A 16,423-nucleotide genomic window follows, 5' to 3' on the forward strand; every position below is an offset into this window, starting at 1 on the left:
ATTACCCCTGAATGTTGTTGTTCTGGTCAACCATCAGCCCGATGAACAAATCGAACAGGAACTCCAGATCTTGAGGCCCGGCGCAATGCTCCGGATGAAACTGTACGCTAATTTAAAACAGATGAACGGATATCAGAACATGAGGATCAAATTCGGAATCAAAGCAGCGAATACATTTTACACAACAAACATTGTAAATACTATACGATAACTCTCAAAATAATTGCATAGCATTGTAAGATGGAATCGGGTTGACTCAGTGGAGCACACAAGGGAAGGGTGGGTCCAGGGGGTCCGAATCCCTCCCATTACTCTTACTTTTTTTTTCAATCAATTATGATTCTATGTATTTTACATAATACATAGTACAGTAGAAGACCGTTATAACGCACACCTTGGGACCAGAGCTTTTGCGTTATACAGGTTTTTGCTTTATAGAGATCATTTCACAAATTTTGAAATTAACCTTCAGAATATATCTATATATTAGCACTTCAGGATAAGTTTTATCTGCAATGAGTATCAAAGCACCAATATTACATTTGGCTATTCACAAATAAGTATGTTTCACAATCAAAATCCTGCACTTCTGCTGGCTTCATGGTTTGCATGACAGCTGCATTTTCAAGAGCCATCTGGTATTTTTTGCTTACTGTAAGTACTAATTTTCCCTTAAAAGCTTTGAATTAAGATGGAAAGATGAGAAACTGTTTCAAAATTTGATTTTCCTTACAATTTTAGTGCTTGCAAAGCAAAACAGAGGGATTTTTTAAACTTCAAAAGCTATTGCTTACTTCTGAAAAGTAGTGCGTTTTATAGAGAATTGCGTTATATAGGTCGGCGTTATAACGGTCTTCTACTATATTACATAATATATTTTACATAAATGATTTCAAACCAAGGTAGTAACAATAATTTCAGTTTAAATAAGTGAAAAAAATCCTCTTATTTTTTTTTTTTTTTAAACTGAACTTTTCCTCTAACAAATTGCACAAGTGACAGATCTTTCTCGAATTTGAGAAGGCTCAAATCATACTTAAGGAGTACTATGCATAATGAACGTTTAGTGGGTTCTTGCACTGCTGAATTCAAGTAATGTCACCATCAGTGAGGAAGTTAGAAATAAAAGTGGAAAAAGAACTAGAAAACTAGATTTTATTCTACAATATTTTGTAAGCCTAGAGGCAGACTGGCGACTATAAATGAATACACTGTAATAATGTTGTTTTTAGTTTTGTAACTACAGATTAAAATGAGATTTCGCTTACTCTTCAGACTGGCGCTTCTTATAACTGAATTTGCTTTGTTGTTTTCATTTTTGTGCTTTCTGGTAATTTAATTATCTATTATATAATTTTTTTTCATTAATTTATGCTAATTATTTTTTAATATATTTTTTGTTTACTGTTTTTGTTTTCGAGAGTTGATAAAATCAAGTGAATATGTTTGACGGTAAATTGGGGTACGATATGAAAATGGGACTTGACTCTGGACCCTCCCCTTGCAAAATTCCTGTGTGCGACACTGGGCAAACTGATGGATAAAATTAAAAAGATTTTTGCATGATGAAAATTAACAACAAAAGTGAAAAGTAAAATGGATTTTCGAAACATAAGTACAGACTTAAATGAAGCCAGCTTAGATAATACATTAGATTTTGAGTATAGGATCAGAAAATTCATATTACTGTTTTTGCAGTACTGGAAATGTTTTAGAGTATGGCATTTGGTAATTTCTTTTAAAGATAAATTTTGCTAATTTTCTCACTTCAGGTCAATTTTCTCCATTTTCCTTTTTTTTCTCTCCGAAAATGATGACTATTTATTTAAATTTGTACCAAGCAGGAATCAAACTATGATTTTTGGTACAGAAACACATATCTTACCACTCTGCGACTAAGGAATATATAACAAAATGAACTTTAATTGCTTCAAACATCTGAACCTAAATCGAATATTTTTTGTATTAAATTTTTACCGGCATATTTTTATGCTGTTAGCCAATTGTAACTGTTTTTTTTTTTTTAAAGAATATATTTGATAGAAACACTTTCAATTTACAGGAGAAACTTTTTCAAATGAATGAGTCCAACAAACCGACTGACATTGCCAATCTCTAGCATAACATAACAATGACCACGTAAACATACTCATAAAAATAATTTTAAAAAATCCACAAACCTGAAAAACGGCAAAGTTTTGTGAAATATCCCTTCATTCGTATGGTCGTTGGCATTAGTGAACAAAGGGAGCCAGTCTTCGGACAAAGACTTTGAATCCACGGCAAAACCGTGGTTTTGTGATGTGATGCAGCAGTGCTTCGTGTCCAAGAGGATACAGGGCTGGTTGTGACCCCGATTTCCATATCTAGAAGAACAAAAAGAATGAAACATTTAGCTGTCAATTAAACCATAAAAGGATCAAGTTTTGTAAATATGAAGAGATTCAGGGGAAAAAATCATGTACAGGCATCCCTCGTATAACACGGTTCGTTCGTTTCGTGTAGTATCGAAACCGTGTTATACGAGACTTTTTTTAAAATAACTTTTTAACTCAGGAAAAAAATCATGTACAGGCATCCCTTGTATAACACGGTTCATTCGTTTCGTGTAGTATCAAAACCGTGTTATACGAGACGTTTAAAAAATAACTTTTTAACTCAGAAAAAAAACCATGTACAGGCATCCCCCGTACAACACGGTTCATTCGTTCTGTTTAGTATCAAAACCGTGTTATACGAGACTTTTTAAAAAATAATTTTTACCTATTTTTTACACTCATTAATCATATACATAGCAAAAATCAAGTTATTATGTATTGTGTTGTATCGAAGCCATGTTTCGTGTTATATTGAAACCGTGTTATACGAGACTTAGAAATAATGTGAATCAAGGGTACCGTGATCATACGTGCTGTGTTCTATTGCAGGGCCTTATACAAGGGGGGGGGGGTCTTAGGGTTCAACCCCCCCCCAGAAAAGTTCAGTTTGACATTTAAATGTTCGTTTATATTTAAACATTTCCAAAAAATATTGTTCCAAAACTCAAATGTCTTTTATATGCATATTAATTACATAAAACACATGGTATGCTAAATTCAAACTTTATCTTTTACATCCTATTATCTGCGGATTATACGAAGCTTTTTTTTTCTTCAGGCCGATTTTAGGACCTGTGGATCACGGCTGCCCACAGATAATACGCAGGAAAATATGGTACACATCCCTTGATTTACATTATTTCTAAGTCTCGTGTAACACGGTTTCGATGTAACACTATACATCTTAACCTGATTATTCTCACACACATGCATAGTTAGTATTAAAAATAAGCAAAAATGCTAGTTTTAAAAAAGTCTCGTATAACACGGTTTCGATACTACACGAACGAACGAACCGTGTTATACGAGGGACACCTGTATACGAATAAGTATACTCACTCCATCTTGTAGGTGGCAGCACCAGAGGCAAGCGAGAGCAGCTGGTGACCCAAGCAAATTCCAAAAATGGGTTTAGCCCCGGGCTTGAGAAGTTTTCTCACGTTCAGGATCGTTTCTTGGCAGAGGGCGGGATTCCCGGGCCCGTTGCTCAGGAACAAGCCGTGGTAACCTTTCAAAGAAAGAAATTTTTTATTTGACTTTATTGATTACTCGTGTTGAGAACATAAAAAAAAATACTTTTTTTAAAGCTTCTTACAAAATCACACAACATTATAAATTTCCCTTCAATTATTATTGATACAGTCATCGCCCGATACAATGCACCGGGTTCGTACTTAATTTCAGAAATAAAATGAAGGAGTTTTGGAGGAGTTTTGAAGGAGTAAAATGAGATTTTGAAGGAGTACTAATGGGCTGTAATTAAATGATGCTGCACTTTCTTTTTCAGCATGTTTGACTTTGATCCCCTCATGCCTTTGTCACAAAGTGCCACACTTCATCTTTCTCTTAATCTTGTCACATGTCATATTTTTTATAAGCATTTTGTTATAGTAACTGTCTGATGTCACTCTTTGTCTCTTCCCCTTGTCACAATTTCATGAACCTGTCTCCCCTTCAAGGCATGAAATCACTTGTGGACGACCCATTTTACAATATCATAACTGCGATTTGCTAAACAATTGTTTTTTTTTTAAAAATAGAATCACTTAATATAGTACATCTGCTTATGTATTTTTAAATATTTAAATAATATGTGTCCATCTTAAGTTGATGAAACTTGTCTAACAAATGCATTTTGTTAAAGTCAGATGCCTGCTGATAAATTGCATCAAGTTTTCTCAGCATAGCGAGAGATGACGTGCAGCTTTCGATGAGCGTGATTTGCTTAATTTCCATTGCGGCAGTAATTGTGAACATTGCAATGGCGTCCTCTTTCTCCCACTTTTCGATATCACGGGCAGCTTCGGGTTTCAATTTTTCTCCACTTGCCACATTGTACACACCTTTGGCTTTTAGTGCACAACTTATTTGAAATCTCCATTGGGAGTAGTTATTTCCGTCAAATTTGTTCATTGAAGAAATGTCCAGTCCAGCCATAATCGGTTTCTTTCAATACGATTATACAAATAGGCTTAACGAACCGGCAAAACTTTAAATAGCAACTAATGCAAGGAAACATTCAGCTCTTAACGCAGATAGCGACATGGATGCGTTCCTGGGCCCATAACCTGTTCATTAATCACACAGATTAATTAATAAAGTTGTATTTATTTAAATAATAAAGTAAGAGCTGAGCAACAACAAATTTAACTCGTACACACAGTACCACTTAAAATCTTCCGAACACTATCTAGTTGCCATCTTCATCACCGAAACAGATGAAAGAAATTAAAGCGCATGAAATAAATAAACAAGGCTTAACTAAAGACAAGAAAGAATTAAACAATACATAACAATAAGTAATGAAACAATTTTAATACCTAGATTAAAAGTGCCTAGTTAAATATTAAACGTTGGTCAGAAAAAAAAAGAAAATGTCTTATGACTGTGCACCGAGAAATGCATATATTTTATTTCTGAACTGTATAAGAAAGGAAAAATGAATGAAACAGCTAATACTAAATGAACTCCATTGAATTCGATTAAGATGTAAAATGAAATACCAGAAATAAATAATGAATTAAACATTAATTTTAAGTCTACATATTGCAATATTAATCTAAGAAAATAAAGAGGGCTTTGAGGATGCATTTAAAATTTTAAAGACTTTAGTCTGTGCTGGTCGAAAGTATTGGATATATATCAAAATATCTGATATATATCAAAATATCACAATATTTTCAAACTCAGTGAAACTATTCATGTGGTTCAGAAAAATCTTTCCCACAATAAAAAATCTCCAAAACACTTTTAAAAAGACGCCATTGATCATATAAGAAGCAAATCTGAATCAAATGCTAGGGGGGCTCCCCCCCTTAGTAGAATCTGGGGGACTCACCATCCATCTGAAGGGGGTGATTCCAGGGCACCACGTGGACAGAAGCCCCCCTCTGGATGAGGCAGCGCAGTTGGTTGTTCTTCATGCCACAGTCCACAAACAGCACTTTCGGGAAGCCATCCTTGTTGAAGGTCCTTGGTTTCTAAATGAGACACAGGGAGAAAAAAAACACGCTGATTTGTACATCACATGAATTCTTTTTACTCCAATTTAATGTTATTTCCACATCATTGCAATTTTAATGTGATTCAATAGTTAACTCTCTAATTATCACCAACAATGGCCAAATTAAAACCAGATTTTTTACAAAAAAAAAAAAAAAAAACGCCAAATTTGTCGCCAAGATGGCCACAAAACTTGGCGACTAAAATACTGGCGATGTATCGCCAAGTGTCCGCCAAATTATAACACCACTTGAGTTTGCATCGAAATAAACAATGATTTCCCCCCAAAAAGGTGCAAAAGACGCCTTTAGAAACACCTGAATGCAACCAAAAGGGAAAGTGCACAACTAGACCCCACTAGGAATCTATGTACCAAATTTCAACTTTCTAGGACATTCCGTTCTTGAGTTATGCGACATACATACGCACATACATACGTACAGATGTCACGAGAAAATTCGTTGTAATTAACTCAGGAATCACGTCAAAATGGTTACTTCAAATGTTAGTTCTTAGGCACTTTGTGTGGTCGAGTTGAAAAAAAAAAAACTCAACATTCATTTGGGGGTGAGCAAAATGGGAATTAAATCCGATTTTTGAGTAAACATTTTTTTGCGAATACAATACTTCCTTTTCTATAAATTGGAGATTTTTTAAAAACATTTCTAAAAACATTGCATCTCAAAAAATACATAAAGGCACAAAACTTTAAACAGGAATTTCACATTTTGAACTCCACTGCAGACTTGCACTTAGCTTGGCAGCGTAGTAGCTTCATCACTATGAACATGAGACAGGAAGGTAGTTTTTTTTTCCTTCAGATGAAAAATTATCATTTATTGCATTTAAGTCAATTATTGCACTTTATATTTTCACCCTCATTCGATTACATGCATATACAGTCGGACCTCCATATATCGAAGTAGCAAATTGCCGGAAAACAATTCGATACATAGAATGATATATGGAAACGATCTTATTTTATCATTAAAGTATCCTAAAACATTAGAACAAAAGCTAATTTATAATTTATACGAGTATCGTATTAAATGAAAGTTGATGATTAAAATATTAACAGAAATTACATTTTTACGCCAACCGTACATCTTCATATTCTTCGGCAATTCAACTTGAGCGCAACATTTGGGGAGTTTCGTTTTAACAATGTGATCGAGAGAAAAGTAAAAAATCAATCTACTTAACTTGAATGATTTTTGCTGAAGCTAAAAAGACTAAGAATGACAACCAACAGACAAAAGGGATAACTTGAAACTGATTTTGCAGTTCTACTGATTACAGCTAAGATTTGAAATAAACTCGAGGGAATTTAAGAACTCCAGAACGAAACAACGACCTTTCTACACACCCCTCAACCCCAGATTCCTTATGAGTTTCGTAGCAACCGTAAGTGAACATAATTTTCTCCAACAGCCTTCATTTTTCTTGAGACAAACAGTCTAAAGTGGAAAAAAAAAATATACGATTCTCCCGAATTTTTTTTCGATATATAGAGATTTTTTTGATATATAGAAACAATTTTTCTATATAATAAACATAAAAATTTGCTGGGACTTTGATATATAGAAAATTTCGATATGTGGAAGTTCGATATATGGAGGTTATGACAGTGTATGTAAGAAATTTTGGTTACTATTATTAAGAAAAATAATTTTACAAATTGATGCATACTAATTGCAATTCTTAGTGAAGAGACAACTTTTATTAAAACTAGATTAAAATTAGCTGTAAAAATAAGTTTTATATATACATTTAAAAATATATGCTTCACATGCAGACATAGATAAAGTATTTAATTCCAGTTAAATAATTTTATTCTTAAAGCACCACACTTAAAACAAATATGGACATTCACCAGTGGTGTAGGGGAAAGTAGGGGATGGTGCCCCACACTTAACTTTTTTTATACTTATTGTTGGCATTTTTATATTTCATCATAATTTATATTGATCACTTTCTGCAGCATTCAATACCCTAGGAGTTTGTAGCAGTTTAAAAAAAAATAATTTTAGCTAAACTATTTTTAAAAGCAGAAAAAATCATACTCAATTGGGAAATCCGAACACGGTTTAGAAAAGAGGTAAGCTCTCTCAAATAAACAGTAGATTCAGCAAGCATAAATATGCTATGGATAACATGATTTAGGGCATGACTAAGTCAAAAACCAAATCATTTGTAATTAAACACTAATATCTTATATCTTTAAGGTATCGACTAGGTTCGGAGCAGTTTTTTTAAAAAACACTATTATGAAGTAATATTAATGTTTTTTTAGAAGCAAAATGATCTTAAAACATGTATTTTGTTTAAAAATAAACCATAATATCAATAACTTTTTTTTAATGGGTGATTTTTTGGCAATAAATGACTGAAAATTACCAGTTAGGAGAAACACTGTCTTAATAAAAATTAACTAGCTCTAAACAACTTGCTTAGATTTTTTCACATGTATAAAATATTACGCATGAAACAGACCGCAGGTTAAGAAATATTTCAAGAATTTTAAGGTTTATGACAAATTACGTGACTTTATCCAGAAATTTCTCAAAAATTTGTCACCTTTTTTTCGGTAAAAAAGCTATAAATCAAAAAATATTTCATCATTTACATAATCGGTGGTCTATTCCACTCACAAGTACTTACAAGACAGGCATGCCAAATTTCATGCTTGAACGATGAATAGAATTTGCAAAATCATGTTTTCCGTAGCCAGTATCGAGAAATAATTGCATTCTTCAAAAAACGTAAGTAAAGATTCGACTTAACACGCGTTATACTGCAGACGCTTAGTATTCAAATGCTTATAACGTGAGTTCTAATTCGCGTAGATTATAAAACCAAAATGTTTCATAATCTTAAAGAATGGGGCTGTTGAATGAAACTATTTTGAGAAAAAGTGAATTTTGGTCGAAAATCGACTTTTCAACGTAGTCGGATACCTTAAACGAGCAATTCTTGTGGGTATGTATATATATTTGTATTTCGTATCTCGAAAACGGCTCTAACGATTTGGATAAAATTTTGGATTTAATTGTAGTTTTGCATTCTAAGTTCATCTACATCAGTGTTTTTTTCTGTAAAAACGCAATTTTTTTTTACAAAAAACAGTTTTTTAATATAAAGTCTAATTAAGTTAAGCCTTGAAACGGTGAATTGACGCATCAGGCAGACAATTTGCAACCATAACAGTGAAAATCGCTTTAAAGTTTTAAACTTGCTTAGGGTTGCCAGGCTTGGCTGATATTGATGGCCACTTTGGCTCATTTCAAACACACTCGGCTGAAAACAAATTCAAAAGCATTATGTAAGTCGATGTAAGGTTTTTTTCTTTTTTAAGTGAAACTATTGCTTGACCGTCCTATTTTATTTATTTATTTTCTTTTTACACTTCAAATAGTTTAACGTGTTTTTAAAATCACACATCTAAATTTTATTTCAAAGAAACGTAAGTCTTGAGACTGTTTATGTTTTGTTAAGACAGTTGTTATCATTTGTTGGAATAGGTTTGTGGATCATCAGTTTTCATGGATATCATGCTCTATGTAGCATTTTCTGGCATAAAGTGACCAACGACACTAAAAGTACTTGTTCAAAGAGAAAATCTCGATCGGGATAAAATCGTAAAACGCATCATAGTATGAAAGGAAGTATTCGGTTAAAAACCGATTTCCCCCTATAGCAAAACTGGCTCCAAGGTCAAAATATTTCAATTACAGTCAAGAAAATTGTATAGTGGAAACAAATGTAACAGATAGTTTAAAGCAAAATGTTGATTCACACTTTAGTGTTATAAGAAGATCGAGTGCTTAATATTTCGCTAACGTGAAGCTTTTCAAGTATATTTGGAAAAGTATTGAACCTTAAAAAAACACGGAGTTGACAAAAAATACAGTCGGCGCTCATTATAACGACCACTCATTATAAAGACCAATCCATTATAACGACCAGTGGTAAAAGTCCCAACTTTGTTCCAATGAACTCTAAGTTAATTTGTTTCCGGTATAACGACCGTTCTGCATCATCTAACCCAATACAGCGACCGAATTCAGCGATCACTATTCCTGGTGTTTTTTCCAATGATACTAATATGTAACTTGAAATGACCTTCATTACCGTTTACAGACTGGAAGAAGGTGAAGATTACAAAGTGGGTATATTTTACAGCTTTGCATCTTTCTAAAGCAGCATGGAATTCAGAAAAGATCATCAAGAATTGCCTCCACCATGTTGATTTTAAAAAGCAAAGGAAAAATTTCGACGAAAAAGATGAAATGCTGTAAAAAATTTCTATAAAAACAAATGAAAAAATGAAATTCGTAGAAGTGTTAAACTTTGACTGTTATGCTAAAATCGATTGTGATTTAGAATGTGTCAAACACGTGTCTGTCAGAAAATAAAGCACCTCTCGATATTGTACATAAAAACAAATAAACGCATCATGATCAGATGACGAAGAAGAAATTGATACCGAAATTCCCAGTATGAAAAATGTTTCAAATGCTTGAGAGAATTTCAAGTGTTTCTTCGAACAGCAAGAAAAACACTATTTTTCATCCATAACTGAAATGGAAAATTATGTTTTGCAAAAATCACATGTGATAAAAGGGAAAGCAACTGTTTCTGATTTTATCTTCAGAAAATAAATGATTTGTAAGCACTGTAATACAATTTTTCCTATATTTTCTACTTAGAAATATTTTGTCATAATATTTTGCACCCATAATTTCAAAAAAATTCCCATGATAAAAAAAAAATTTGGGCATTTTACTGGAATCTTTAAAAAAGTGCCAATTGTGTTGGAACAACGGAACATGCATGATGTATGTGTATATTTTTAAAAAGTTCTATCTCTTATAATGACCACTCATTATAAAGACCTTTTTCTCTAGTACGGAGATGGTCGTTATATCGAGCGTCGACTGTAATTCTTTTAAAGCTGTGTGGCTCGATCGTCCATATATATAAAACTTACCTGTGTAGACACTTCAGCAACTAGATTTCTAACATTTGGATCCACAAAAGGAATGCTTTCAGTCAATGTTCCGTCAATTATTATCTGCAAAAAGTATGACATTATTTTAATTCTCAAGAAAAGAACTTTTATCATAAAATACTTTTGAACAACAAAGAGCATTTGTTTCATCACTTGCAATCTTTTCCCTATTTTCCAAAATATGAACTTTCATCTATATTGATTGAAGTATTCGCAATTTGATGAAAACTGTTCAACACATAATGACAATGGCAGGCACTACCTTCTGAAATTTGCCCACAGACCAGCAGAGCTAAAATAATCTTTAAAAATTTATATGTTCTGCTGGGCATGTTTGTCTAAAAAGTAGGTGACCAAATAAATATATTCAGTAAATTACCGCCCATTAGCCAGGGCTAAAGCAGAAATACATGAAATACACCGCCAGCTCAGTCATTTCCAACCGAGGACTGCTTCTTAGCACTCATCGGCCCAGCATAGGAAAGTGACTGAGCTGGAGATGGAAAACCTCTTAAGGAAGCCAAGAGTGCCAAACAAACTGGTAGCTAATATAGAATTAGCGCAGACCAGACGAGTGACTGAAGCAATGGTTCGGTTCAACTCAAAGATTGAACGCGAGGAAAGGTATATTCAGTAAATTACCACCCATTAGCCAGGGCTAAAGCAGAAATACGTGAAATACACCTCCAGCTCAGTCATTTCCAGCCGAGGACTGCTTATTAGCACTCATCGGCCCGGCATAGGAAAGTGACTCAGCTGGAGATGGAAAACCTCTTAAGGAAGCCAAGAGTGCCAAACAAACTGGTAGCTAATGTAGAATTAGCAATTGAACAATCAACTATTGTTCAATCTTCGAGTTGAACCGAACCATTGCTTCGGTCACTCGTCTGGTCTGCTAATTCCTTATTAGCTACCAGTTTGTTTCACACTCTTGACTTCCTTACGAGGTTTTCCATCTCCAGCTCGGCCACTTTCCTATGCCGGGCTGATGAGTGCTAAAAAGCACGAAACTGCAGTCCTCGGCTGGAAATGACTGAGCTGGCGGTGTATTTCATGTACTTTTAATATGATTTAAAACTATTGCATAACTGCCACTAACTACTACTACTAATTTTACTATTAATTACTTTTCATGGACCAAATAAATATTTTACAAGTGGCAGCTATTTATTGACCCAATACAAAACTAACACAGGCCATCAAGGTTTAGTCCTTCAATATGGTCACTGACAGTGGCATAGCCATGGGGGGGGGGGAATAGGGGGGTCAGAACACCCCCCCCCCCCCATGAGCCCCAAAAAATCATTTTTCCCTCGAACTTGAAGGGTTCTGTTTATGAGCTAAAAGATTTTTATTAATATAATAGCTTTTATGACGGTAAAAAGCTCATCTCTTCCTGTTTTGAGCAACATTTTTTCTCTTGGAGACAGGGCTTTCCTTCTTATGACAGCAGTATTGATCAAGGTATTTTCAAAGAAGAGATCGGTTTATAATGTCCTTTGTTAATATGCATTTATATAGCATATAGCGTACGCGTTAGGGTGCTTCTTATAATGCACTTTTTGAAAAAAATTTGAATTTTTCATGGGGCACCCCTTTAATTACTCCCTTTTGATGAAAAAACACCCACTTGAAAGTGTCATAGAATTTGAACAAAATTTAGAGGTTGCTACCAGCGATTAAAATTACGTTCATTGTGAAAATATAGAGTAAAAATATATTCCCAGTTTTCTATTGCAATATTTGACATCAACATGAAATTGGGTTGGGTAAGGTAGAAACATAACCCAAATACTTATTTCCTATACATACAAAAAGAAAAAAAAACAATAAGCATTTCATGGTTTCTATGCTGTGTAATAATATCAAACAAAAATCATGCAAAAGTTCCACTACGCACAATCTAATTTATTACTAATTAAAATTAATGACAAAAAGATAACATAAATAAATATTATAATAATCGATGCACAAAAAAAAATTTTTTTTTGCAGCATTGGTAGCAACCTCTAAATTTTATTCAATTTTTATTTTTAAGATATGTGAATTTTTTTTTCATCCAAAGAAACAAAATAAGAGGGAGCCTCGTGAAAAAATAACATCTTCAAAAATAAGACGCACCCTAGTACGCGTGTGTAAATGTGAGAGTTACTAGGGTAATTTTTTAAAAACCTTGATAACTCGAAAACTCAATATCTCGAAAAATTTTCCCATCCCGAGAGATTCGAGATATTGAGGTTGTACTGTATTTATTGACACTCAATACAAAAGTAATACAGGTCATCAAGGTTTAGTCCTTCAATATGGTCACTGACATCGTGTATAACCCGTAGCAGCGCCAGTTCTGTCAATAGAAAAGGTTGTATCAGAGACTTTCTCAGTTTATTGCATTTTGGTCATTTATTGTACCTCAGCTTCAATCATACAAGCTCGCTCATTAGGTTTCCACAAAAAAATGAAGCACAGAAAAAAGTTAACTCCATTATTTCCCCATTGTTAGTATAGAAATCAGAGAGAGTTTATTTAAATATCTCAAAAACTACTTTCTGTAGCCTGCGCATAACCTTTCCACAGCAATACTGCAGCAGGAATAACTGGAGCAGTTCTAAAGACTATTCCACCAAATGATTCCTTTGTTAAGTCAGAGTCACGAGTGACTTAAAGTGACTCAAAGTCACAAGCAACTTTGAATTCATCTCAAAAATGGAGGAATAACTTTCACATTGTTGTACATGGAGTTGTAAACAATCATGGGCATAGCCAGAGGGGGGCAGCAGGACAATTGCCCCCCTCCCTAGAGAGAGAGCCCTCCTCTGATTCCTACGCTCCTTCCAAATAATACCAAAGATAATTTAATGTTACAATTTTAGGACTTCAATCTCGAAAACTTTCTGGGGGAGAGCCAAATAACTGCTTTTTCTGCCCTCATCTGATCAAAAACAGCATTGAATATTTTTCTAGGGGGAGAGGGGGCTCTCATTTTAAACAATTTCCGAAGTCCATATGGGGGGGGGGGGGGGCAACTAAATGCTTCTAACTTGCTGCACCTATGCTTGCCCCTCCCTAACGGAAATCCTGGCTATGCCCATGTACATAACGCTGGTGACATTGAAGGATAGTAAACCCGGGTGGCACATATCACTTTCGTATTTGGTGTAAATTAATAGTTGTGAATATTAAAGTTCCAATCGTCGTATTAGTTTGTAAAATAGATATTTGTTTATTAGATCTTAAAATGGAACATGAACTTTGAATATATTATTGAAGTACAGAACAGCTTTGGTTATCCAAATCATTTTCCAAACCAATTTTTAATCATTTCCTCTATCTTACAACCAAAACCTGTGTCCATTGACTGAAGGAATTTCTTTCCCCTAGAGCCAGGGCAGGATTTGGAAGTGTGGAGGCCCCTAATCAGGGTTCGAAAAGATCATCATACTTTCGAAAATATCCGATATTTTGATATATGTCCGAATATTTTGATATATATGTACATATTCGATACTTTCGACCCGTGAAAGTTAGGATATTTTGTAAACATTTTATTGTAGGGGCCCCCCGGGGCAGAAGCTCCACCTGCCCTCCCCTAACTGGCTCTAGGCAGGGCCCCTGGCCCTGCCTAGAGCCAGTTTGTGTTGAAAACAACAACTGCAAACATAACGACTCTCCTGTCATCATTAATTACGATAAAAATTTAATGTTTTCAAAATGAAACAAATCACTAAAGAAAAACATAGAGGGGGGTTTTTTGAAGGTCAATCAAAGAATCAGCGATATTTCAAAACCAAAATCAAGGGGGGTTATATTAGGTAAAATTTTATTTAACGAAATATCACGTTCAATAGGTTTCAATGAAATTCAAAGAAGAAATCGCACAAACCTGAATTGTTTTCAGATTAGCACATAAATGGGCTTCATAAGAAAATACAAATCACTGCTCCTTTGACACAAAACTTAAGTGCTATGCCCATGGACGGATCCAGAAATTGTTCAAGGAGGGGGGGTTGATTTTTTACCGTACCTCTTATCCTATGTATCTGATTTGCATATACTTTAGGAGGATGGGGGGTGGGAGCTGCCATATGATTTTTATCTGATACAACAAAAATTAGAGGTTTATCTGAGCAAGTCCCCGAACCTATTCCTTTCCTTTTCCGTTGGAAAGGGCAAAATTGCGTTTTAGAACTTCAATTTCGTAGTAATACCACGGAATGTTTCGAAAATCTTTCCCCTCTAACATGATCGAAAGCCGTCTAAAATCGCGCTTTTTTGGAACTTCAGTTTTGAAAAATTACCGGAGAAAGTCACTGAACGCATTCCTTTCCCTAATAACACCACCTGGGATGTCTACAACTGCGTCTTTAAGACTTAAAATTTTGAAAATGCCCGGGAGAAGGCCTCCTAACACCACCAAAGATCGTCTGAATTTGCCTTTTTGAAAATTCCATTCAGAAAAGTTTCCGGGAGGGAGATTCAAAAACCATTCCTTTCCTTAACGTCATCAAAGCTGGCTTACACTTGCGTTTTAGAACTGAAAAACTGCCGATGCAGAGACCCTCAAGGGAGGGGCGATCACCCCCCATTGCCCAATATTACTTGGAAACTTTCCCAAAAGCTAATGTCAAGCAACACATATTTAAATACAACTAGCGCATGAAAACAGTACTTTTCTGAGGAGATTAAAATCTATTGTCTAATTTATAAAACTTATAAATACCTTTGCCAAACATCCATTTTGTTTGCTGCGTATTCTTTTTGTGAGGTCTCTAGTATCGATGCCTAAAATTTAAAAAACGAAATCACTTTACATGAATATTCAAAGATTCATATTAATTAATAAATTAATTTAAAAAATGATTTAATGTAAACATGACAATATGGAGTCTAAAATTCCAATTTGCAGGAAGATATTCACACAGGGTTGGCAAAAACCCGTTTTTTTTTTTTTTAAAAAAAGCCCATGGACCAAGGGTTTTTTTAAATAAAAATAAAAAAACCCAACTAAAGTTGGGTTTTTTAAAAGAAATGCGGGGTTTGTCTTTTTTTAGGGAAAATGTGGGGTACTTGTAGCATATTGTAGCGTAAGTATATAGACAAAGTGCAAAAATTGTCTTCGGGTAAAAAAAGCTGGAAAACTAGTTAAAATTCAGCGTTTTCTGAAGAAAAGTATAATAGACGAAAAAACCCAAGAATGGTGAAGTTTCAGATTTTTTAATTTTCATTATTACCAACAGTTAAGGCAAAATTACTTCTCGAGTGATTAACTACTACATTTTTTTTTTTTTTTGCATTTTACTTTATTGTATTTCATTTTGTTATGCAAAACTACTGTAGAAGCTCAAGTAGTTAAAATAATTCCTTTTTACTGAATTCCAGCTTAATCAAGATATTTCTTTCAATTTTATGTTGCCTGTTTTTCTATTTCTGTGTACAGAGTAACAAATATTAAACTTTTTTGTAAGATAATGAAAATACTGTACATCCTATTCTGTTTTCTGTCCGACCGTTTGTAAAACCTGTTAATTTCTAAAAAATATACCTTGTTTATTTGAGATTTGTGACGTGTTGGTTTGCAGGAAATAATTCACATGAAAGATTTATAGCTTCAGCAGTTTCCTTTGTACAATCTGCAAATATCCAGAAAATCAAACTTGACAGGGCTTAGTGAAGATAATTTGAGTTATTTATTGACCAGTTAAAGAAAAAGTTAAATATATTTATTTAAAGTCTTTGAAGTATTTTTTTTAATGCCATTAAGAGTTAAGAAATACTATTAAAGTTCAAAATTCATTTTTTAAGTCCACTTTCTGTG

The 16,423-nt window shown here is 34.0% G+C and overlaps 1 protein-coding gene across 1 annotated transcript in view; it reads right to left on the reverse strand.

The window, feature by feature from the left end:
- Positions 1 to 16,423, reverse strand: part of LOC129233126 (CAD protein-like) — a 165,253-nt gene that overhangs the window by 136,109 nt on the left and 12,721 nt on the right. Inside the window, exons 4-9 of the mRNA XM_054867189.1 lie at positions 15,329 to 15,390; positions 10,591 to 10,674; positions 5,437 to 5,578; positions 3,438 to 3,606; positions 2,181 to 2,366; positions 6 to 107 (exon numbers count right to left, since the gene is read on the reverse strand). Coding sequence (XP_054723164.1) covers positions 6 to 107; positions 2,181 to 2,366; positions 3,438 to 3,606; positions 5,437 to 5,578; positions 10,591 to 10,674; positions 15,329 to 15,390 — 745 coding nt within the window. The remainder of the gene's footprint in view (positions 1 to 5; positions 108 to 2,180; positions 2,367 to 3,437; positions 3,607 to 5,436; positions 5,579 to 10,590; positions 10,675 to 15,328; positions 15,391 to 16,423) is intronic.

Source organism: Uloborus diversus, unplaced genomic scaffold (genome assembly GCF_026930045.1).
Source record: "Uloborus diversus isolate 005 unplaced genomic scaffold, Udiv.v.3.1 scaffold_18, whole genome shotgun sequence".
In the NCBI taxonomy this organism is placed as follows: domain Eukaryota; kingdom Metazoa; phylum Arthropoda; class Arachnida; order Araneae; family Uloboridae; genus Uloborus; species Uloborus diversus.